Source organism: Neovison vison, chromosome 3 (genome assembly GCF_020171115.1).
Source record: "Neovison vison isolate M4711 chromosome 3, ASM_NN_V1, whole genome shotgun sequence".
Lineage (NCBI taxonomy): Eukaryota > Metazoa > Chordata > Mammalia > Carnivora > Mustelidae > Neogale > Neogale vison.
In genome coordinates, this window is record NC_058093.1 from 172,644,629 (window position 1) to 172,670,284 (window position 25,656).

The 25,656-nt window shown below is 34.9% G+C and overlaps 1 protein-coding gene across 7 annotated transcripts in view; it reads left to right on the forward strand.

Annotated features, from left to right (window-relative positions):
• ESCO1 (establishment of sister chromatid cohesion N-acetyltransferase 1) overlaps positions 1-25,656 on the forward strand; it is a 77,799-nt gene that overhangs the window by 23,027 nt on the left and 29,116 nt on the right. For 5 of the 7 annotated variants that reach the window (XM_044243304.1, XM_044243305.1, XM_044243298.1 and 2 more), the window contains 6 exons: positions 4,649-4,751; positions 4,993-7,124; positions 11,959-12,073; positions 14,192-14,252; positions 16,550-16,661; positions 20,190-20,321. In XM_044243304.1, the coding sequence (XP_044099239.1) occupies positions 5,577-7,124; positions 11,959-12,073; positions 14,192-14,252; positions 16,550-16,661; positions 20,190-20,321 (1,968 nt within the window). In that variant the 5' untranslated portion in view covers positions 4,649-4,751; positions 4,993-5,576. The remainder of the gene's footprint in view (positions 1-4,648; positions 4,752-4,992; positions 7,125-11,958; positions 12,074-14,191; positions 14,253-16,549; positions 16,662-20,189; positions 20,322-25,656) is intronic. The other 2 variants (XM_044243302.1, XM_044243303.1) reach the window with 2 other exon arrangements.

Genomic DNA, 25,656 nt, shown 5'->3' on the forward strand with positions numbered 1-25,656 from the left:
TCTGTTTTTTGGATTCTCTATTCCATTGATCTCTGTTTCCTTTATCAGTATTAGAGTGTCTTGATTACTGTAGATTTACTAAAGTTTAATAGTACCACTATTACACAAAAAATATCAGTATTACACAAAAAATTTTTAAAGGCTTTTTGACTAGACTTGTACATAGTTTCTTCTATTTCATGCAAGTTTTAAAATCAGTTTGTCAGTTTCTGTATAAAATGACTGGAAATTTTGTTTGGAATTGAGTTGATATGACTGCATGGTATTCTGTTGGTAGTATATATAATTCAGTCGGTTATGTAAGTAGCTTATAGTGTTGTCTGTTTGCTGGGGTACTCAGTCTCTCGATACAGTGTTGTAATTTTATATTTATTTGTGTTTTTGAGCACTTGTGCATGTGTCTATAATATAAAGTCCTGGAAGTGGAATTGTTTGAAATTTAACATTTATAATTTGATACATACTGCCTAATTGACCTGTGTAGACATTGAATTATCTGCACTAATGTGACAGTACCTGTCACAAACCTTTGCCAAGACTGCGTTGTTAAACTTCCTGATCTTTGGCCAGTCTGATAGCTGAAAAATGGTGTTTTGTTTTGGTTCTAACTTAAATTTTTCTGTTATTATCATACCAGCCATCTGTGGTTTCTTCCTGTGAATATATCATGGTAATTAGCTTTTGCTATTTCTTGCCAGTGTATTTTCCTAGTTTTGTTCCTCCAATCTGGCTTCTGAATATTCTGACAAGGTTTGAAAGTTTTTCCCACTCTGCAAATAAATGTTAAAATTCTCCCACATTTTATTTACCGCAAAGATACAAATGTAGTGATCTGAAGGGGCACGTGCACCTGAATGTTTATAGCAGCAGTGTCCACAATAGCCAAACTATGGAAAGAGCCTTGGTGTCCATCAGCAGATGAAATGGATAAAGAAGATGTGGTGTATATATACAATGGAATATTATGCAGCCATCAGAAAATGAAATCTTGCGATTTGCAATGATGTGGATGGAACTAGAGGGCATTATGCTAAGCAAAATAAGTTAATCAGAGAAAGACAATTATCATATGATCTCTCTGATATGAGGAATTTGAGAAACAAGACAGAGGATTATAGGGGAAGTGAAGAGAAAAACGAAATGAGACGAGACCAGAGAGGGAGACAAACCATAAGAGATAAGAGACTCTTAATCTCAGGAAACAAACTGAGGGTTGCTGGAGTAGAGGGGGGTGGGAGGGGTGGGATGGCTGGGTGATGGACATTGGGGAGGATATGTACTATGGTGAGTGCTGTGAATTGTGTAAGTCTGATGCATCACAGACCTGTGCCCCTGAAACAATACATTATATGTTAATTAAGAAAAAAACAGACACCTTTTAACTGCCCCCCCAAAAGATCATCATCATTACAGTAGAATATACTGAAAAATATTTCAGTCTAACTTTTTTGAAGGACTTTCTGGAAAGTGTGGGGGGAGTGACAAATTTTCCTACTTTGTCAATTAAAAAAAACTTTGAAAGAGTAGAGCAAAAGTTTGTCTATTTTTCTAAAATCAAGTATAACTAGGATATTGTACAAGTTACAATAAACTAGTTCTTCTCATTAAAAAAAATTCTCGCACATTTTAATTTGCTGTATTTTAACTTCTGCTTAACTTTTAATGGTTAAATTTTTCCTGGATATAACTGCACTCTTAAACCAAAATTACCCAGATGGTTATCTGCTTGTCCTGACACCAGTTGTTGAATAATCTTTTCTTCATTAATTTGAGAGTAATTAATACTACCTTTATATGTACCAGCTTCTCTTATGCACTTGGGCCTATTTTTGGAGTCTCTACTTTCTCTTGTCTATTGATTTGTTGGAACTAAATTATTAATTATTACAAGTAAGTGACACAGATCTATACTCGCTTTCTAAGTTTTATTTGTGTATGTGTGTTATAAACTGGCATGTGATTTTCTTCTATTACGTATTTCAGCTGATTATTTAAAGCTTTTGGTTTTGATTTTTAATTTTTAAAATTTATTCTCCTTTATAAATTCACATACTAATAATTTTGTTTTTTCTTCCTTGCAGATAATAATTTGCGTGTGTAATATGTATGTGATCAAGATTTTTTTCCCCCTTCCTAGAAGCTTCTTGTCCTCATGATACATTTTTGACTTTTTTTAAAAAAAGATTTTATTGTCAGAGGGAACAAGCATAAGCAGGGAGAGTGGCAGGCAGATGGAGAAGCAGACTCTTGCTAAACAATGGGGCCAGTGTGGGACTCGATCCCTGGACCTCAGGATCATGACCTGAGCCATAGGCAGGTGCTTAACTTACTGAGCCACCCAGGCACTCCTTAACATCTTTTTTTTAATCCATTGTACTTGGTGCTCTTGGCCCTTTAAATCTGGAAACTCAGGCATCTGGTGGCACGGTCAGTTAAGCGTCTACCTTTGTCTCAGGTCATGATTCCAGGGTCCTGGGATCAAGCCCTACATCAGGCTCTGGGGAGACTGCTTCTCACGTCTTCTCCCTGCTCATGCTCTCTCTTATCTCTGTTGCTATCTCTGTCTCTCTCAAGTAAATAAATAAAATCTTTAAAAAAAAAAAATTCCCAGAAACTAATTTCTTTCAGTACTAGGAAAATTTCCTGAATTCTTAGGGTTTTTTTTTTTTTCTTTTTTTCTAAAATCCCAGTTGCTGGATTGTTGGATCTCTTTGGATAGTCCTTTAATTTTCTTTTGTTTCCTATTTGACATCTCTATTTTATAGGAGATCTTCTTACTTTTATCTTCTAATGCTTTTTTATTTTTTAAGATTTATTTATTTTAGTGTGCACATGAGCACATGTAGAGGAGGGGCAGAGGGAGAGGGAGTCCTAAGTAGACTGTGCTGAGCACAGAGACTCTTGTGGAGCTCAGCCCTGAGATCATGACCTGAGCCAAAACCAAGAGTCACACACTTAACTGATTATGCCACTCAAGCACGCACCACTCTTACAATGCTTTTATTGACTCTTTTCATTTCTTTTATGTTTTTAATTTTTATGTGTTCTTTTTTATTGTGAATGTTCTTGTATATTTGTTTCATTGATAGATTAGCTTATTTTTAGTTTTTGGCTTTCCATAGTTTCTGCCAAGCTATTTGTTTTTTCTGTTTTTTGTTTTTTAATTTTAAGGTTTTGCTCATATATTATGATTCTTGTTTATTTGCTCAGAGTTGCAAGTGAGACACTAAAAACTGACTTGGAAGTTTTGTCTGTTTGGATGGTGCGTGGGCTGGTAGGTTCTTAACTGTAGGATCTAAATGTGTGTGTGTGTGCACATGCATGTGCACACTTACTGGGTATTTTTTTAGTTCTTTTATCTCTAGGCATGTCAAATTCATTAAAAAACGGTCTTCCAGTTTCCTTCAAGGAAGGTACAGGCTGGGCTGCTTCTTCAAGGAGTTTCTCAGTGTGCAGGGAGGACTTTAGGGAGGGGGAGTAGGTCTCAGCTCTGTGTGTACTCCTACTTATTTCCTTTATTGTCAGTATGATACTTCTGCCCTTACCTGTCACTCGTGAGCCCTCAGACCAAATACTTTTTTTTTTTTTAAGATTTTATTTATTTATTTGACAGATAGAGATCACAAGTAGACAGGCAAGCAGGCAGAGAGAGAGGAGGAAGCAGGCTCCCTGCTGAGCAGAGAGCCCGATGCGGGGCTTGATTCCAGAACTCTGAGATCATGACCTGAGCCAAAGGCAGAGGCTTAACCCACTGAGCCACCCAGGTGCCCCAGACCAAATACTTTTTGTTACACTCTTTCTAGAGATTTATACCAGGGTCTTAAGGGATGCAGGGCAGTTTTCTGGTCCTAGTAATTGGAATGGCAGTCTTGGAATTTTTCTGCCTTTTTTTTTTTTTTTAAGATTTTATTTATTTATTTGACAGAGACACAGTGAGAGAGGGAACACAGGGGAGTGGGAGAGGGAGAAGCAGGCTTCCTGCCCATCCCAGGACCCTGGGATCATGACTGAGCCAAAAGCAGATGCCTAACGACTGAGCCACCACCCAGGTGCCCCTCTTTCTGCTTTTTTGAGTCCTATTTTCATCCTCATCTCCTTTGGAGCTTGGGACTGGCAGTCCTGAGTTTTTGGGGATTCTGCGGAGGGCTGCTTCTTAGCTTTCCCCATTTCCAGCTTAAGATTCAAGTTTTCTTGAGTCTAGAGGTTATTATTTGTTATTCTTTGTAGCTTCCATATTTTATTTTTACCATTTACTCTTTTCTTTATCCTTTGGGTTTATGGTTTTGTCTTCTGTTAATCTATTGCTTTTTTAAAGTAGGTTTTCCATGAGAGTAGAGCAAAATGTTTGTTTAAATCTGCCTTTTTAACTGTGTATCAGTGATTTTCTATGTACAAGTTGTTATGTGTACTCTTTTCCCTCAAAATAGGATTTTACTATTATGAATTGTGTTTTATATTTTAAATTTGTTTTTTTAAAACATAAAATGGACCATTTACTTAAGGTTAGAAATACTAAAACTAAGTGGTATGTATAAAGACTAATGATAGGACATCATAAAGTTGTGGAGTGTTGTATTTGATGAATGGTGAATGAATAATTTACATCTTTGCACCTTTTAAACACTTAAAAAAAATTTTTTTTTTTTAGGTGCTGTGTAACGTGTTAAGAGGATACTTTAAGGAATGAGTTTGCCAAATTCTCATGAGTTATGGTGGCTGAAAGATCAATTCTGTCTTGTGGGAAAAGAATTGTAAGTAGCTTCAAGGAATAAACTGATTTCAACTATCCTATGCTTATGTAAAACAAGTTACCATTTACTTACAAGAATGTACTTTGAGATACTTTATTCTGTTCGTCTTAAATATACAGACTAAATAATTAAAAAGGAGAAGTAGGCTTTATATAAATCAATATTATTTCTGTATAGTATTAGCATTGCCATATTTCTTGGATTGTACAAAATTTAATTTTAATTTTTTTTAATTTTTCAGAAATGGCAGCACAAAAGGAAATCTATATTAATAGAGTATTTTATTAAACGAAAGAGGTTAGATAAGAACTTTAAACTAACAGTCTCAGCAAACAAGGAAAGAAACCTGTTAGCTGTAAGACATGTTTCAAGTGAATCGAAGTCCAGTAACTGTAGACTTCAGAAGAAAAAAGGTTTCAAAATCTTTGTCAAAACAGGTCAGTGATAAATAATTCTTCCAGTAATAGGGCTAGGCCTGAAAACCATTATTAATTGAAAAATTAGCAAAACAGATTGAACCTGAATTTTTATTTCACAAAAAGTTCTTAAAATATCAAATTAGAATTAAATTGTCCTCAAATTTCTATTGTCTTGTCCAGCAGTAAAGCAAATATCTTTCAGCCTTCATATCAGATTTTCTCATGTCCTAGGGATGACCGAAACCTTACTTGAAGCAAACTAGTATTTTTGTTGAAAATGTTCATCAGCCTCAAAGTTGATTTTTAAGACCTCCTCAGTAATAATACTAGACATTCAGCATTCTCACCTATCAGGACACGAAAATTCTCCCAAAAACTACTCAGAAAAGGAGGACCTTACTCAGGAATGATGTCCATTCAGGAGAAATCAAAAGAAAATTCCTCTAATGTTGTTAGAAAAAGTGAAGATAAGAATTTAGAAACACAAATTCAAGGTTCTCAAACGAATCTGGCAAAAAAATCAGGTCCAAAGGAAGCTGTAAAATCACTGGTTAAATCTTCTAGTGAGAGTAAAATAAATCAACCTGGATTAGGAACATGCATGAGTACAAGGTCAGCAAAAGCCACGTCCAATGATAAAAAAGCTAGTAAATCCATTAATAAAAATATGGTGACTGTGAAGGGAAATTCACAACAAGAATCTACAAAAAAGAAGAAATTACCTCAGAAAAAGTCAGTGCATGGAACTCCTAAATCGAATGAACAGCTTAACCGGAGATCACAAAGACTACAACAGTTAACAGAAGTTTCAACGAGGTCTCTGCGTAATAGAGAAATTCAGGGTCAAGTTCAAGCAGTTAAACAGACTTTGCCACCAAGGAAAGAGCACTGTAACAATTCTCAAAGTAAATCTAACAAAGCTAAAGCAAGTCAAAAACATGTGAAAAGAAAAGTACCGGAAATAAAGTCTGATTCTAAAGAGGATGAAAATCTAGTAATTAATGAAGTAATAAATTCCCCCAAAGGAAAAAAACGCAAAGTAGAGCATCAAACAGCTTCTACTTGCAGTTCTCAGTGCACAAAAGGATCTGAAAAATGTCTTCAGAAGAACACTAGAAAAGAGGAAATAAAATCTGTGCCTGTAACTTCTGAGATAAGAAGATCAAAAATGGTTACTTCAGCAGTCTCTGAAAAGAATGAGGTGAAGTCCGTTTATACACAAGTGAATACTAGTGCAAAATCCCAAAAAAGTCCACAGCCGTCAGTGCCTGAAGAAAGGGTAGATAATGAGCTGGAGCAAGCGGGAAAGAGCAAACGAGGTAGCATTCTTCAGCTCTGTGAAGAAATTGCTGGTGAGATTGAGTCTGATACTGTAGAGGTAAAAAAGGAATCTTCACAAATGGAAACTGTAAAGGAGGAGAAGCCTACAGAAATAAAATTGGAAGAGACTGATAATGAAAGACAAATACTTCATCAGAAGGAAACCAATCAGGATGTTCAATGTAATCGTTTCTTTCCCAGTAGAAAAACAAAGCCTGTGAAATGTATACTAAATGGAATAAGCAACTCAACTAAAAAGAACTCCAACTGGACTAAAATTAAACTCTCAAAATTTAACTCTGTGCAGCAAAATAAGTTGGACTCTCAAGTTTCCCCTAAATTGGGCTTAATACGAACCAGTTTTTCACTCCCAGCCTTAGAAATGCATCATCCAACTACTCAAAGTACATTTTTAGGGACAAAACTACATAACGATAAAAATACAGCTTGCCAGCAGGAGGAAATGAAAGAAATTAATTCTGAAGAAGTTAAAACTAATGATGTTACAGTTGAAGTTAATAAAACCACAAAAAGGTCTTCTGAAAATTGCCATTTGGATAATCAGATAAAACCACCTCCTGACCCACCTTTGGATAACCAGAGGAAAGATTCTTTTGAATCAGCACCAGATAAGGTAATTTATTTTTATTATGTGCAGTAGAGGTACCTGAATACTAGCTGTTAAATTTTAGCATATTTTAGTTTAAGAATCAAGTCATAAAAGATGAGTCATTTGTTAAGGTATCCTGTTTAGTTGTTAATAGTGTTTTATTAACTCAATCATGTAGTGAGTGATAGAACTTAGTGGTAGCTTTAGATGTCTGATGTTTACATAAATGCTTCTCATTGCTTCCTTATTTTCGCCTTTCATTTTTATTTTATATGAAGCATAATCCTGTTGAATTCTAACTTTTCTTTTTCTTTTTAAAAAATTTTTTGAGCATAGTTGACCCACAGCGTTTTGTTAGTTTCTGGTGTACAACATAGTGATTTAACATATCTGTAAGTTATGCTTTGCTCACCACAAGTGTGGTTACCACCTGTTACCATACAATGCTATTATAATATTGACTATATTCCCTATGCTTTACCTTTTATTCCCATGACTTGTTTATTCCATGACTGGAAACCTGTGTTTCTCACTTCCCTTCTTAATTTCGCCCATTCACTTACCCCCTAACTTTTCTTCAACACGCTGATTTGCTTTTTCTTTTAATTGTAACCACAGAAACTATGTTTCATAGTGACTAAAATATAAAAATTAAACTTCGGCCTTATTCTGACCAAACTGTTAAAAATTAATTTTAGCTGGCACAGATCAACCCCTTTTTACCACCTGATAAAAATTGAAAAAATTAAACATTTCTAGTAGTATGGGTGCCTTTTAAGTTTGACTTTTGTGATCATTTTGAACAGTTGGACAAATAAAATGTCTGAAAGATGTAAATAATTCAGACTTCAATTTAAGATTAGTGGTGAAGAATTTTTAAATGGAAAAATAAATTGAATAACAGAATCTTTAAAAAAAAAAGGAAGGGAATCTAATAGCTAGAAGAAACTTTGATTATCTGAGGAAGTAGTTTGAAACTAAAAGCATCTGAGGCAATTTTTTTCAAATTGAATCACAGGTAAAATCCCAATATATAAACTAATAAGTAGAAAATTTTTTATGCATAGAACCATGGAGCTCTATAATATAATATAGATTTGAAGAACTTGACTAATTTGTTTTAGTTGTTTAATTTGGTAATGAGAAAACTGAGCACAGTAGAGGAATGTGATTTAGATCACATGTTTGAGGACACAAATAGGATTGAATTTTCAGGTGTTCTGATTCTCAGCCCAGCATTTTTTTTTTTCTACAGTTACATACTTTGAACATTAGATCATTTGAGAAAAAAACACTGTGAGCAGAGAAAAAAGTCAAGTCATCCCAAAGTTTTGGGAATGATTTAAAGTTCTCTTTAGAGATCTTTTGTTCTAGAAGCAACTTCGAATGACTGAAGAGTCTGGGCTTTATGCCAGAAGCCATGAAAATAGATCATTGTCTGTTCGTGTGGAGTACAAATCAAATAGAAGGGAGCAGATACCATATGGTACTCTTAGATTTTATTTTCTGAACAAAAGGGAACGAAAGCATCAATTAGAACATAATTATTCAAATAGTGATAGTAATTAGAAGTAAGTAGTGAGTGGTAGTGTGAGTAACAAGTGGCTTCCGTCAGAGATGGGGTAGCTTTGTATTCAGAGTATGTTTTGTCAGCAAATTGATATCTATATTCCAGTTGTAGTGCGGAGTTTATCTTCTACTCCTTTGCTACATAAATGTCAAAACTCAGTTTGTGAAGTAAGTCATGGGGATAAAAGGTACAGTATAGGGAATATAGTTAGTGATATTGTAGTAGTGTTGTATGATGACGGATGGTCGCTACACTTGTGAGCATAGGATAATGTATAGAGAGGTGTTGAATCACTGTTGTACAGCTGAAATTAATATAACATTTCATGTCCACTAAAATTAAAAAAATACCCTCAGTTTGTGGAGAATTATATTGAAGAATAAGAAAATGTAATTCTGGGGCGCCTGGGTGGCTCAGTGGGTTAAGCCTCTGCCTTCAGCTAAGGTCATGATCTCAGGGTCTTGGGATCGAGCCCCACATCGGGCTCTCTGCTCAGCAGGGAGCCTGCTTCCTCCTCCCTCTCTGCCTGCGTCTCTGCCTACTTGTGATCTCTGTCTGTCAAATAAATAAATAAAATCTTTAAGAAAAAAAAAAAAAGAAAATGTAATCCTTTGGAGTAAACTAGTAGAATAGAGATTCTTACTTAGATCACATTATTTTTACCTATAATATTGCTTTTACTGGAATGTACTTTGGATTATACTCTGTCTCTTGAGGTGCATTGTGAGAAACCATCCTATGAAACTTGTGTTAAAAATTTTATTTACATTTGTAAATTCTTGAATATTTAAAACATTCAGAATACTACAGACACTAATATACTTGTGTCTACCACCCAAATTTGACAAAAACTAACATTTTATTGAATTCTGGTTTTTTAAAATAAGGAAAGTACATTACAGGTAGAGGTAAAAGCCATTATTCTCCCTCTTCTTTCCATTCAGCTCTCTTCCCAGAGTTAAATGTGTTTGTGAAGTTGGTGGGGATCTTCTCATTTTCTATTTTTATTAATTCACTGTGTATGTGCATGTATATCCAGAAGGAATACTTAGCAGTGTTTGTGTTTTAAATGTTTTCTGTGTGTTTGTAATGTTACAGTATTTTAAATGTTTAAATGTTAAATGCTAAAATGGTGTGTGTATGTGTGGTTTTTTTGGCAACTTGTTTTGTGCAGTCAGCATTTGATACTTACCAATACATGGGTATTTTAATAGTTGTAAATGAGTATACCACAGTTTATGTTTTCCTCTTCTAAAACCCTTTCAGGTTGTTTCTGTTTTCACCAATACCAGTGATAATGATTACTTTTACAGAGTGGCCAGGGAATTGGGTAACAATTCAGTTGAAGATGTAGTTGTGTCTGCCGTGTCCAAGAAGTTCTGCTAGGGCTACAGAAGAGGAAGCGTTTCCTACTTTTAAGGAATTTCCAATATAGCAGTCACTTTTAAGAGATTTTTCTTCTTGCCATGAGCACTAAGAATTGAGGTAGTTTAGTTTAACCATCATAATAGCTTTAGGTTAAGAACATAATAGCGTTTGGTGAGCACTGCCTCTTTGTTAGTCAAAGGAGAGCTTCAAACAATTGTCACCTCAATCTACACTGTAGTTTCTCTTATTACCTACATATTATAGGTGAGCAGAGTGAGGCTTAGAAATTCACGTACCTTACCAGAGTGACTTATAAGTGGTAGAGCTAGGATTTAAACTGAAATTGACTGGCTTCAGTGTCTCACGGGGTTATACTAGAGGAGGAAGGAGAATATAAAAACAAATCTTACATCATACAAAATCTTTTTCTATGGCTGCCTGTAATTTTTATGTCAATTTTAGCAGTACTGAGAAATGATGGTTGATATGGCTAAGCATTTGATAGGCCTTCTTTTAATTCTTTGGACAGAATTTAAATTATTTGAACATGGGGCATGTAGGTGGCTAAGTCGGTGAAACATCGGAATGACTCGATTTTGGCTCAGGTCATGATCTCCGTTCTAGGATTGAGTGCCTTGTCAGGCTTCTTGCTCAGTGGGGAGTTTGCTTGAGATTCTCTCTCTCTCTCTTAGCACTCTTGGTCTCTCCTGCTCTCGCATGCTTTCTTTCTCTAAAATAAAGAAATCTTTAAAAAAATTACTTGAACTTTATGAATTTTAAAGCCCAGTTATATTATGATTTATTTTTTTAAGTCAGTAATATACTGAATTCCATCCTATTTAATGGAGATTAATTGGTAATTTGTCATTGTTATTTTTAATTTTTCTGCTTTTTCAATGACAAAAATCATTCAGTTTTTCAAAAATATTAAAAAATGTTACATGTTGAATGTAATAATCACAATACAGATACAGCCAATGTTAACAGTGTGGAGTTTTGTGGGGTTTTTTTTGTTGTTGTTGTTGTTTTGGGTTTTTTTTTTTTTTTTTTGGTAGTTTACTGAGTATCAGCTTTGACAGTGTTCTGATTTAGGGAATCTTGGGAATCCAAAGATAAATATAATATGATCTTCTCTCTTAAGAGTTACGGAAGATGAGGGCACCTGGATGGCTCAGTTGATTAAGCTACTGCCTTCAGCTCAGGTCATGATCTCAGAGTCCCAGGATCAAGTCCCACATCCGGCTCCCAGCTCCATGGGGAGTCTGCTTATCCCTCTGACCTTCTGCCCTCTCATGCTCTCTCTCACTTTCTCTCTCTCTCTCAGATAAATAAATCTTTAAAAAAAAAATGGGGTGGCTGGGTGGCTTAGTGGGTTAAAGCCTCTGCCTTCAGCTTAGGTCACGATCCCAGGGTCCTGAGGAGCCTGCTTCCCCCTCTCTCTCTGCCTACCTCCCTGCCTACTTGTGATCTCTGTCTGTCACATAAATAAATAAAATCTTTAAAAAAAAATCTTAAGAAAAGAGTTACAGAAGATGAATCAAAACCAAATAACTAATTGATAGTAGTAATAAGGACATGAAAGAGGTAGAGATGAAATAGATGGAGAATTATTCCAAAATTGGAAAAATGGCATAGGGAAACTTGGAGAACACTTCATGGAAAATGTTAATATTTAAGTAATGAGTTGAGTTGATACGGGGGAAAGGTTCTACATCAGCACTATCCAGTAAAAATGTAAAGTGAACCACATATACTACTTAAAATTTTCTGTTAACTACATTAAAAAGAATAATACACTGGTAAAATGAATATATATATATCTTAAATTTTAGTATGCTAAGATTCACTGGAAGTATCTTGGGATGAGTCCCCAAGGTTTATATGAAAGAAATATTAATGTTTTGAATTTTGTGTATTTAGAATTTCAGTCTGTGTTTGGAATCCAAGATTGAAAACAATCCAGTGGGAAATACCTCTACTGTTTTGGCTCTGCTCAGCCAAGCAAAAATTGATACAGGGGAGAATAAATTTCCAGGTAAAAGTTTGGAAATATTTTTTGGGTTTCTCAGTGTTCAGAAGTATTTTTGTCACCATGATAGAAAGCAGTACTGATTACCATATAGGCCAGTTAAATCCTTCTGAGCTATTGTGTGTGTTTTTCAAATGTGTGATTATCACCATTCTTTTTTGTTTTTATCTTTACTACCATTCTTTGGGGTAGAATTGCTTTTCTTTCTTAGCTTGTTTAAATTACTTAGGTATTAAAAAATAAAATGGCCTGGATGATCAATAAGATTGGGTCTAAAACCAAAAAAAGCACATTAGCCAAATGTCAACTAACTTGGATAACTTTAACTTTTCCTTTAGAAAATCCATTGTTTATGTTTTAAATGTTTTCCTAAAACATTTTTGGGGAATGAAGTATAAAAATAAAGTACCAGTTTACATATATTGATAAATTGTAAATAAAAAAATAATAAATTAAGATTCTTTGACTCACTACCAAAAGTTCTTTTGTTTATTTTAAATATTTTATCTTGCTTATGACTTACTTTCTAGAGAAGTATTACTTACTGAATTGCATAAGTTAGTGGTAGGAGCTTATTTTTCAAGTACAAAGACTATTTGTGTTTTTCCACTTCAGATTCTTATCTTTAACCCTTGATTACTCACTTTTCCATGTTAGTGGTTCTGTCTTTGAAAGGATTTTTAAATGCGGCAGGGGCACTGGCTGGCTCAGTTGAGCCTTACTTAAAAAAACAAAACAAAACACAAAAAACACAAGGCTGCAATTTGGGCAGTTATGCCATACAAAGACTTTTTTGTGTGTGACCTTGTAAAAATTTTTTGACAATACATTGTTTGAGCTGTTGGATGGGGATTTGCTCACCTTTATCAGATGAAGCCTGAGGTAATACAGAAAAGGAATTCCTAATTCCTGTTTCTCCCTGCTAAAGGAAAGGTATACATGGAGCAGTATGTTGAGGTCAGATAATGTCTTTCATTGCATGTTATTAAACTTTTCTCTTAGTGGAGGAAAGGGAAGTATATGATAAATGTACTATTTATTCACTGGAAAAATGCATTATTGCATTATTTATTAATGTGATTAAAACTTTAGAAGCTACAATTTAAAAATTTCAGAATAATTAACATAGTTTTGTATTAGTTTCAGGTATGCAGTATAGTGATTCAGTGATTCTACACTTAGTGTTCATTATAAGTATACTCTTAATCCCCTTCACCTGTTTCACCCATTCCTTTACCCACCTCCCCTGTGGTAACTACCAATTTGTTCTCTATATTTAAGAGTCTTTGTCTCTTTTTTTTCTGTTTTCTTTCTTAAACTCCTACAGATAAGTGTAATCACATGGTATTTATTTTTCTCTAACTGACTTCACTTAGCGTTACCACCTCTGAATCCATCCATGTTGCAGCTGGCAAGATTTCATTCATTTTTGTGGCTGAGTAATTTTCCATTATATGTATGTATATATACCATTCTTTTTTATCCACTCATCTATTGATGGGTTGCTTCTACAATTTGGCTATTTTAAATAATGGTGCAATAAACATAGGGGTGCATGTATCTTTTTGAATTGGTATTTTTGTATTCTTTGGGTAAATACCCAGTAGTGAAATTACTGGATCATACGGTAATTCTGTTTTTAATTTTTTGAGGAACCAGTGTACTGTTTTCCCCAGTAGCTCTACCAAGTTGCATTCCCACCAACACTGCAAGAGGGTTCCTTTTTCTCCACATCCTCACCAACACTCACTGTTTCTTGTGGACTACAATTTTTTTTAAACAAGCTATGTTCCCATTTCCATTAGGAAATTTACATTTAGAGTGTGTATAATGATAAAGGCGTTTTCACAGTTTGCTTTATTATTCAGTGCTAGTGATTGGTGAATCTAGAAACACACTGTTAATCTACCATTGGATCTCTTAGTGGCTCTGTAGAGCCTTGCCTTATTCTCCTTTTCTGAAGAGTGATTTCTAGAAAGGGACTCTAATTTAATCAAATGGTTTTTATTAAAATTAAAACATTTAGTGCATTGTTCTCTTTTTTCTTTAAAATGATTTTCAGCTGTTAGATGGAGAAGTAGTACAAAGCTTAATGTGTAACTCACTTTCTTGATTAAATTACAGGTTCAGCTCCCAAACAGCATACTGTACTCAGTAACCAAACATCTAAGACCAGTGATAACAGGTAAGACATTAGTTTAATATAAAAATAAATATGAGAACCGTTAGAAGATAAACCGAGCCTTTTACAATTTTTGTTTATTTGAACAAAAGTCAGTTTGATTTGGGCATTATCCAGTCTCACAGATAGAAAGGAGCTCCAAGATAGAAAAGATCTCCAAGCAGAAAGGCGTGGGCATAAGAAAGTTATAACTGGCAAAAAACTGGGTTGATTATTGCAAAGTTACTTTCCTTTGGGAGAGATGGCAGAGGTCTTTTAGGCAAATTACCTAACTAGTGCTAGTTAGGTGATTCCTAACTGACTAGTTTAAGTTTCCATTTCTTGAAGGACTAAAACTAAGTCCAAGTTGGTAATATGGAGTTTAGCATAAGGAATTCCATTTTGGACCTGTTGTCTTATTTTTAATAGAGCTTAAGGATTTAATACTTATATCTTTCAAGTTTGGGGTATTTTTCCCTAAAAACTTGTGCTAGTAGCCCTCAGTTTTCCTTGTAGAGAGAATGTGATAGTCACAAGTTCTGTTTTTATTTAACTTTTTTTGTGCCTCTACATGTTTTACAGTTTTGTTTTTTTACTTATGGTATTACAGCATCTTTTCTTTTTTTAAAAATTTATTATTTTTAAAATTTTACTTATTTTTATTATTATTATTTTTATTAACATATGGTGTATTATTAGCCCCAGGGGTACAGGTCTGTGAATCCCCAGGTTTACACGCTTCATAGCACATACCTTTTCCAGTGTCCATAACCCCACCGTCCTCTCCCTTCCCCCTCTCCCCCCAGCAACCCTCTTTGTTTTGTGAGATTAAGAGTCTCTTACGGTTTGTCTCCCTCCCGATCCCATCTTGTTTCATTTATTCTTTTCCCACCCCCTGACCCCTTCAGCTTCCTCATATCAGGGAGATCATATGATATATCAGGGAGATCATATGATAATTGTCTTTCTCTGATTGACTTATTTTGCTAAGCATAATACCCTCTAGTTCTATCCACGTCGTTGCAAATGGCAAGATTTCATTTCTTTTGATGGCTGCATAGTATTCCATTGTGTGTGTGTGTGTGTGTGTGTGTGTGTACACACACACACACCACATCTTCTTTATCCACTCATCTGTTGATGAACATCTAGGTTCTTTCCATAGTTGGACTGTTGTGGACATTGCTGCTATAAACATTTAGGTGCATGTGCCCCTTCGGATTACTGCATTTGTATCTTTAGTGTAAATATCTAGTAGTACAATTGCTGGGTCGTAGGGTAGGTCTATTTTCAACTTTTTGAGGAACCTCCATGCTGTTTTCCAGAGTGGCTGCACCAGCTTGCATTCCCACCAACAGAGGGTTTTACTTTCTCCGCATCCTTGCCAGCATCTGTTTTTCCTGACTTGTTAATTTTAGCTATTCTGACTGGTGTGAGGTGGTATCTTATTGTGGTTTTGATTTGTATTTCCCTGATATAGCATCTTTTTTTTTTTTTTTAAGATTTTATTTATTTATTTGACAGATAGAGATTGCAACTAGGCAGAGAGGCAGGCAGAGAGAGGGGGAAGCAGGCTCCCCACCAAGAAGATAGCCTGATGTGGGACTCAATCCCATGACCTTGAGATCATGACCTGAGGCAAAGGCAAAGGCTCTAACCCACTGAGCTACCCAGGCGCCCCTGTAACATCTTTTCTTAACTACCTCATTCTGTTAAGTCTGTATTAGATTTTATTGTGTGAATGTATCATTGTTTATTTAACAGCTCTCCACTTTGTAGACATTTTGGTTGTTTCTAGTTAATTTCTGTCCAAAAAAAAGTTCTGCAGTACACAGAAGCATCTTTGCTCATTTGTATTACTATATCTAGGATAAGTTTATAGCTATAGCATATAACCTGCATTGCTATATTTTCCTCCAGTGTGTATCTTTTGATACTTCCAGCAACCATGTTTTGAGAATGCACCTTTCTGCAGATCACTTGAAGTACTATTTATTACCAACATGTAAAAGTATTTTAAATGTTTTAAAAGCATTCCATTCTCTTTAATATCAGAATAAAATTAAATCTGTGTTATTTTGCTTTCTAGATTATGAAAGCCGTATTTAGAACAAACTGTAGTAACTGAGATGGCTAAAAATTACCAAAAAAACCTTAAAACTTACTCAAATTATAGTAGGTACAGCAGTTTTTTATTTGTTGAAAATTGGTAATTTTCTTGGGTTTTCTCCCCTTGATTTTTAAAAGGTTATTCTTTTCCCCCTTGCTGTTGAAATCTGTGAGTGTTGTATAGTAAAAGTTGTTTTGTTTTTTTTTGAAAGGGAAACACCAAATCATTCTTGGACTAAGTGTAATTCCCATTTGGAGATAACAATTCCAAAGGACTTGAAACTAAAAGAAACAGATAAAGTTGATGAAAAACAGTTGATCATAGTAAGTATCCAACTTGACCTTTTTGGCAAAGGGTTATAGTAACCATCTTACTTATGCACTTTGTTAAAGAAGAAGTTCAACCTTTTCTCAGAGAGCCTTTTTTGTCACCATAAATTGTTACGGAAATAATTTTGGTATCATTACAAATGCCCTTCTGGCTGCCCAGTAGTGAAGCCCTCTTGTCTCAAATAAAAACTCAAAATCTCCATGCTTTTAGTTTTATTCAGGACTGATTGATACTTTATTTTACATTTGTGTATTTTATCATTTATTACTTTCTTAAATATGTCATTTGATGTACCTTGTTTTAATAGTTGGTTTAAATATTAAAAAACGGAGCTTAATGCATAAAATGATTTTAAATATCTGTATTTTAGTGTAATTTTATAATTTTTTTTTTTTTTTTTTTGACAGAGAGAAATCACAAGTAGGCAGAGAGGCAGGCAGAGAGAGAGAGGGGAGAAAGCAGGTTCCCTGCAGAGCAGAGAGCCCGACGCGGGGCTTGATCCCAGAAACCTAGGATCATGACCTGAGCCGAAGGCAGAGGCATTAACCCACTGAGCCATCCAGGCGCCCCTAATTTTATAATTTTAAAACTGTTTCATTGGATGATAAATCAGTAGTTAATTTGAAGTAGAACTTAACCATTCTGCAGTTTGGTGGCAAGTTGTAAAAGAGAGGGAGATATTTTGTTTGATTAAAAATCTAATTTGAATGAGTGAGCACGCTATAAAAAAATAAAGGGGCCCAAAATAATAGGAAAATTTACTGTATTTCCATTCAACATTGTCAGTAGGATTTTTTGGAATAGATTATTAATGCTAACTCTAATATAGGGGAATTACTTATTAAGAATTATCTGGAAATTTTGAGAAAGTTTAATCAGGAAAATGTTTCATCAGATTTAATAACTTTTCTGTTGTTAATTGATAGTGAAACAGGGTAAGAATAGTAGAATCTGGAGCTTCACTGACCAGTATGGTAGCCACATGTGGCCATTTAGTATTTGAAATGTGGCTCATCAGAACTGTGATAGACAATAAGTATAAATGTATTTACTACATTTTAAAGACTAATACAGAAAAGGGATTGTAAAGTATTTCACTAATAAGTTCTTTTTTCTATTTAGTATATGTTGGAATTATAATATTTGGGATATGTTTTGTTGAACAAAATATTAAAAACCCACATATTTGTTTTTGCATCCTTTAACATGGCTACTAGAAAATTTAAAATTACATTTGTGGATTGCACTTCTAGTCAAGAGTTGATGGTGATGTTAATGATCATGATGATAATAGCTAATACTTTTTGAATACATTATTTTATGTATTCCACTCATATTAACTTAATTAAGCCTTAGTTTTTAAAGTATGAGGTAGGTACTATTATTTCCCATGTGCCAATTAAGAAACCAAGGAGGAGATGTTTATTCATTAAGATGAGTATTGCCTGCTTATAGAGATATTTGTACACTGGTGTTCATTAATCATAATAGCCAGAAGGTGAAAGCAATCAAAGTATCCATCAAGGATGAATGGATAAACAAAATATGGTGTACACATAAAATGGAATATTATTCAGCCTTAAAAAAGAAGAAATTGTGGCATGCCACAGCATGGTTGAACCTTAAGACATTATGCTAAGTGAAATAAGTCAGTCACAGGAAGACAAATACTGTATGATTTCAGTCTATGAGGTGCCTAGAGTAGTCAAATTCAGAGACAAAGTAAAATGGTGGTTTCTAGGAACTGGGAAGGAAAATGGATTGGGAACCTATTTAGTGGGTATAGAGTTTCAGTTTTGCAAAATGAAAATAATTCTGAAGATTGGTTGTACAACACTTTGAATATACTTAACACTACTGAACTGTACACTTAAAAATCGTTAAGATAGTAAATATTATGTGTGTCATACCACAATTACAAAAAAATTTCTAGCTGCCTGAAATTTCATGTAACAATTTGTGAATAGTTTGAATCCTTTAGAATGAACTTCCCTTAAGTTCTTTTTTTTTTTTTTAAAGCTTTTATTCATTTATTTGACAGACAAATATCACAGGTAGGCAGAGAAGCAGGCAGAGAGAGAGGAGGAAGCAGGCTCCCTGCTGAGCAGGTAGCCTGATGTGGGGCTTCATCCCAGGACCCCTGGACCATGATCTGAGTTGAAGGCAGAGGCTTAAACCCACTGAGCCACCCAGGCGCCCGAACTTCCCTTAAGTTCTGTACACAATCTTTTATATACCATTTGACTTCTCTTTGCTACTTGATCTGAATTCTGAGACACTAGAGATGCTGTTGTCTTAGATCTTGTTTTTTTTTTTTTTGTAGTAATTCAAATTATACAGTTTTAGAATAGAAAGAGTAAAGGGATTATTAATTAATTCTTTTAAAAAAATAGTTTATTTATTTGACCAAGAGCACAAGCAGGGGGACAGGAAGAGGAAAAAGGGGAGCCCGATGTGGGCTCGATTCCAGGACCCTGGGATCGTGACCTGAACTGAAGGCAGACACATTTGAGCCACCCGGGTGCCCTAGTTTATTCCTTTTCTTTTTTTAAGTTTATTTTTATTTATTTATTTAGAGAAAAAGAGAATGCACTAGTGGAGGGGCAGAGGGAGAGAGAAGGAGAGCATCTTAAGCGGGCTATATGCCCAGCATGGAGTGCAATGTGGGGTTTAGTCTCACGATCCTGAGATAATGACATGAGCCAAAATCAAGAATCAGGCACTTAACTGGCTTTAACCATCCAGGCACCTCTATTAGTTTATTATTCTTAGACTTAGATCACACTGCTGAAAACTTCTTATTGAATAAGAACAAGAATAGAAAACATCTTGTAAACAGTTAGTATTCTACAGCACAAGTATGAATTACCAGAGAGTAGATGATGGTACTTTGTACTTATTTAATATGAAGATAATAAAAAAATTAATACTACCTTTTCTCTGGAGTTTCTAGTGACATCAAAATACTCTTTAGTATCTACAGACTAGAACAAAACCATTAAAAAGAACATACTTTTTTTTATAAACATATATTTTTATCCCCAGGGGTACAGGTCTGTGAATCGCCAGGTTTACACACTTCACAGCACTCACCATAGCACATACCCTCCCCAATGAAAAAGAACATACTTTTAAGACATTAAAAAATACAGGTCTGTGAAAAACTATTTCCTTTAAGCTTTAACAGTGTAATTATTGCAGATAATAGAATGTGTCTATGTTCTTATTTATAGAATGTTTCCTGTTTGGCACTTTAGAACAAAGATTGTAGTGTTAAAAGATATTTCTCAGGTCTTTTCAGTTATTAAATGCTGTGAAGCAAGTGATCAGATTATTAAAATGGAAACAGTTCTTAAAATTATGCTTAGATTTCATAGATTAATGTCTTCTTTTTTAATCAACACTGAATAATTTTTATTACAGGTTAAATACTTCTCACCCATTATAGCTTTAGAGGCTGAAGTTCTGGAATTATTCCTTTGGGAGGGAAAAAAACCTTTTTCTTTGTTTTTTATAAATAGGATGCAGGACAGAAAAGATTTGGAGCAGTTTCCTGTAATGTCTGTGGCATGCTTTACACAGCTTCAAATCCAGAAGATGAAACACAGCATCTGCTCTTCCATAACCAGTTTATAAGTGCTGTAAAATATGTGGTAAGTGGAGCTCATGACTTCAAAAATGAAGTATCAGATAGCTAGGTCAGGATCTTAAAGAGATGAATTGCAAAACTTAAAACATTGAAAAATTTCTGTTTTTAGTACATGATCATATATACAAAGCCCTTGTATGTATACTGGCTTATTTTAAAACAAAGCCAGACATAAAACCAGCTAACTTAATTCTACCTGCTGTATGTTTTGGGATTTTTTTTAAGTTACGTCTTTAAAGCAGTTATTGTACCTCATCTCTTCTAACAATTAATGCTATTCAACTTGAGTATTTAAAATTCTCTTTAATTATTAGCTGTTGATAAGCCTGTTTAATATTTATAATAGCTTAGTAAAACTTTCTGAAAACTGATAGTGATACATTATTATACAAATAGATGGTTTGGGAATTTTTCTTTACCTTCTCTTTGCTATCATGAGAGTTTTTCATGATAAACTAAAAAAGAAAAATTTCTTGAAGGTTAAAATCTCAGAATTTGCTATATACTTAAAAAAAATGCCACAAAGTTAATATGTTTTAGTATATATTAATATATGTGCATTTGAGGTACAATGGGTATTATTTAATAGTTATTTCTGGAAATGGCAAAATTTTGAATAATTTTGAACCATTTCAGATGTCTTGTGAAAATAGTAATTTAATGTAATTGCTGTTTACCCGTATCTGAAATGGAATCTGTTTTTATTCTATACATGTTACCTTCAGTACTGTACACTCACATTAATAAGACCTCCAGGATATCTGAACTGAGATCACCCATTCATTTCATATAGGCTTTTACATAAGCAACAGATGTTGGATTGTTTAAAGATCTTTATTGGCTTCACTTAAATTTTTATTTTTATTTTTGGTTGAAGAGTTCATATTTATTGTTTCATTTATCTAGTTACTTCTACCCAAGATAGATAGGGTTTTCTTTTTTTGGTTCTCTACTGTAGTGATCCTTTATACTCCTTTTTACATCTGTCTTTTCCAAACACACCCCCTTCTGTCACTTAACTAAATGCAGTACATGCTGTTTGGGCATTAAATATTTATAGCTAGATACTGATTTATTGTTTGGAATTTATACTTTTCCAACTTCACTATATTAATATCCTTACAACTTGAAAACAAAAATAATCCTATCAGATAGCTAAGTTAATAGAATACTTGGGGCAAAAACATTTATTTATTATACGTAAATCTGGTAGAAGTTAGTTTAAATGAGTTTTCATTTTACATCTTTTGATTCTTGTGATCACTTTTGTGTTAGGTTTAAAAGGCTTTATTCTTCATCTGAAGGGAAGTTCTTAATTTCTTAGAGTAACAGTAAAGAAAATGATAAGGAAATATGTACTCTGTGCTTCCACAATATCAGTGGAAGCTGGTTTATGGAGCGAGATGGAGTCATCACCTTTTAAACAAATTCTGGCTCTTGCAAAGCTATAAAACAGTGTACTAACTTCAGAAAGATTGATTCCTGCCCCAGCCCTACTCCTCCTTCTAACCACTCCCCCTCCGACCTTGATGGGACAGAGCTATGGGTTATTTTATTGTTTTTGAAATAAGCTCAAGAGAAGGAATTGAGTTTAGCAGTTGGCCATCCTTTGCTAACATCAAGATCAATATATCTTTTGCTGTTTTCAAATGTAGGTATATACATGTAGTCTAAAGTAGAAACTCCTCCAAAATATTGTAGCATTCTTTTTTAGTGTATGGAGAGAGGATAAAAATATATGTATTATGTTAAAGATACATAATGTTATGTTAAAGTTCTGCTGTGATCAGAGCTCTGGATTTGGGGTTGGGTCATTAAACATTTATTGGGCACCTAGTACGTGCTTTGCATTCTTGTGCATTTAATGAGCAGTATTGTGTTTTTGCATTAAGCACTTTTCCCCCCTTTCTTTTTAAAAATTTATATAATTAAAGTTTAAGCACTTTTACGGTGTTTGAGAAAACATCTAATTTTAAAATGCGAGTTTTGTCTGTTTCTGTTTCCTGGAGAGAAACACATAGAAAAGAAGTCATTTGGTGTTCTGTTTTTTTTTTTTTTTAAGATTTTATTTATTTGACAGAGAGAGAGATCACAAGTTGGCAGAGAGGCAGGCAGAGAGGGAGGGGGAAGCAGTCTCCCCGCAGAGCAGAGAGCCCGATGCGGGGCTCGATCCCAGGACGCTGAGATCATGACCTGAGCCGAAGGCAGAGGCTTAACCCACTGAGCCACCCAGGCGCCCCTGGTGTTCTGGTTTTAATTAATTTTAAATGAACAGTGTTCCAGGACTGGAGATAAAGGTTTGATCTCCTTAAGACTATTTAAAAATAGAATAAATTAAATCCCAGTGAGTTTTACTTTTTAAATTTTAATCAAACATTTTAAAGAAAATAAATAGCTTTTCTTTAGGGTAAAAATTTTCCCTTAGACATGGTAATAATCTGTAACAGCTAAAAATGACTAAAGACCTTTTCTAAAGATTAAAATCATAAATATATTTAGTCACTGTAGAAATTGATGCCCACAGAGCCTTTTATTTGGCTGGCTAATTTTTTTTTTTTTTTCCTTTTCTTACCCTCTTTGGTAGGGGTAGGGGAAAGAGTGATGATGCTGTCTATTCTTCATAGTACCCTGTCTGCCTCATTGATGCCATTTCAGGAAGTGCATTTTATCTAACTTACTAGAAGCTATTTAGGAAGGAGCTTGTTAATGCTTCAGGAGGAGCCTGGACTTGGGTTTTGACCTACAAACACTTCAGTTTCCTTGATCAGCTGGAGATACACTTTGTGCTAAAGGTTTGAAGAGAAAGCAGGAAAATCTCCCCCTAGAGCACTGAGGATTGTTGCCAAGCCTGGAGCCTATCCACAATTCAGCTGTATTTTGAACTTTTAGTAATGTAGCCAAGGAATCATATTTGGGTTCTTTGCAGAGAAATTTCTAACTTAATCCTTTTTTCCTCCTTGTTCCTAATCTCTTTTGAATTAATTAACATCTGACTGAATGAAGGCTCTGTGGAGGGCTCTACTTCAGGGTATATGATATGCCCTTGCTTTCAAGGTTAGGAGCAAAGCCCGAAAGAAATGAAAAGTTAACAATAAGAGATTTATTGGGCGCCTGGGTGGCTCAGAGGATTAAGCCTCTGCCTTCAGCTCAGGTCATGATCTCACGGTCCTGGGATCGAGTCCCACATTGGGCTCTCTGCTCAGCGGGGAGCCTGCTTCCCCCTCTCTCTCTCTCTCTGCCTGCCTCTCTACCTGCTTGTGATCTCTGTCTGTCAAATAAAAAAAAAAACAATAAGAGATTTATTAAAGCAGTAAGTCAGTATTATTTAAATTTAATTATAATTAGCTTTACAGTTTAGAAGTGGTAATTACTTGGGTAGAGCAGTGATCAGAAGTTTTGTTTCCATGGGTGAGGAAAAGTTAAGATTTGATTTTTTTTTTTTACTGGACAGACACTAGGAGGTCATCTATTATTGATAGCTAATAAGAAAACTTAACATCTTTGTGGGGAATAATAAGTAAATTTTTTTTCTTGTTGAATCAGAGATTTTTATAGATAATAAGATCAGAAAAATGCATCAGATCAGATTGTGATACTTTGGTTTTGATGCCAGTTTGGGCTTTTTTCTTTCTTTTCTTTTAGATATTGAAATTTTATTTTATTTTATTTATTTTTATTTTTTTTTTAAGATTTTATTTATTTATTTGACAGAGAGAAATCACAAGTAGATGGAGAGGCAGGCAGAGAGAGAGAGGGAAGCAGGCTTCCTGCTGAGCAGAGAGCCCGATGCGGGCCTCGATCCCAGGACCCTGGGATCATGACCTGAGCCGAAGGCAGCGGCTTAACCCACTGAGCCACCCAGGCGCCGTAGATATTGAAATTTGAGCATTGTGAATGGAATGATATAGTTAAGTTTAAATAATGTTAAAAATGATATTTTGGTGGAATGTGGGGAGAAAAATATTTAAAAATTTTTAAAATTTTATTTTTTTGAAAGATTTATTTTAGAGGGAGGGGGCGAACGGGAGGGGGAGGGAAGGGTAAGAATCTCAGGCAGGCTCTGTGCTGATCTCAGAGCCCTTTGCTTGGCTGGGCTCAGTCTCATGTCCCTGAGATCATGACCTGAGCTGAAACTAAGAGTTGGACGCTTTATTGATTGAGCCGCCCAGGCACTCTGAGAAATAATATTTCAGTGACATAAAGGAGAAGGTAGTACATGTAGTGGTGTGTGTGGTATTGGATTACTATGGCACTGGTAGAAAAGGGGAAATTGATGATAAAAACTGAAGAAAGATTTGACAGATTTCTGATTGGCTATAGAGCTAAGCTGTACTCTTCTAGTATCATAGTACTAAACCATCAAAGTAAAAATACTGTTTCTCCCCATGGGGATGAAAGGTACAGCATAGGGAATATAATTAATGGTATTGTAATAGTGTATGGTGACCAGTGATAGCTACACTTGTGAGCCCTGCATAATGCATGGAATCGTTGTATAGACTTGTTGAATCACTATGTTGTGTACCTGAAAGTAGTGTAACACTATGTATCAACTATACTTCAGAAAAAAACAAAAGATACTGATAAATATCTCAGAAAAAGCACTGTTCCTCACTCAGTGTACAGGGAGCTTGATACCTGGCTCCATCATGACCTGACCTAAAGGTAGACACTTAACCAACGGAGCCACCCAGGTGCTCCAGGAATAGAGATTTTAAAATCTTGGGAATGGGAAAGGAATCTGAAGCAAAGCTGCATTGATCTTTAGAACTGTACTCTGGCATCAGTAGGAGGGACTGAGAGCCAGGTCAGAGAATGGTCTGAGTTTCCTTGAGTTTCTCTGCTTAAAGGTAAGGCTGTCACACCCTGTGTTGAAAATTGAAAAATAGTCTTTAGAAACAGGTAGGAATTTGTTACATAAAAATTATTTTTAAAAAAATTACCAAACATTTTATTTCTCAAGTTTTTATCTTTTCCCTGACCCTGATTTTTAATTTTTTTACTTTGTTGTATCTTAAAGACATAGAATATTGTGGTAAATAAATAAAGGATGGGAGCAGCACTTCCAGATCTTAGCTAGAAATTAATCTTGCTTCGGTATGGAGAGCCACGTAGTGGAGGAAAAATGCCTTTAGAATGAATGTTATATTCAATAAGCTTTTACATTTTTTTTAAGATTTTATTTATTTATTTGACATACAGAGATCACAGGCAGGCGGAGAGGTAGGCAGAGAGAGAGGGGGAAGCAGGCTCCCTGCTAAGCAGAGTGCCCAATGCAGGGCTCGATCCCAGGGCCCTGGGATCATGACCTGAGCAGAAGGCAGAGGCTTTAACCCACT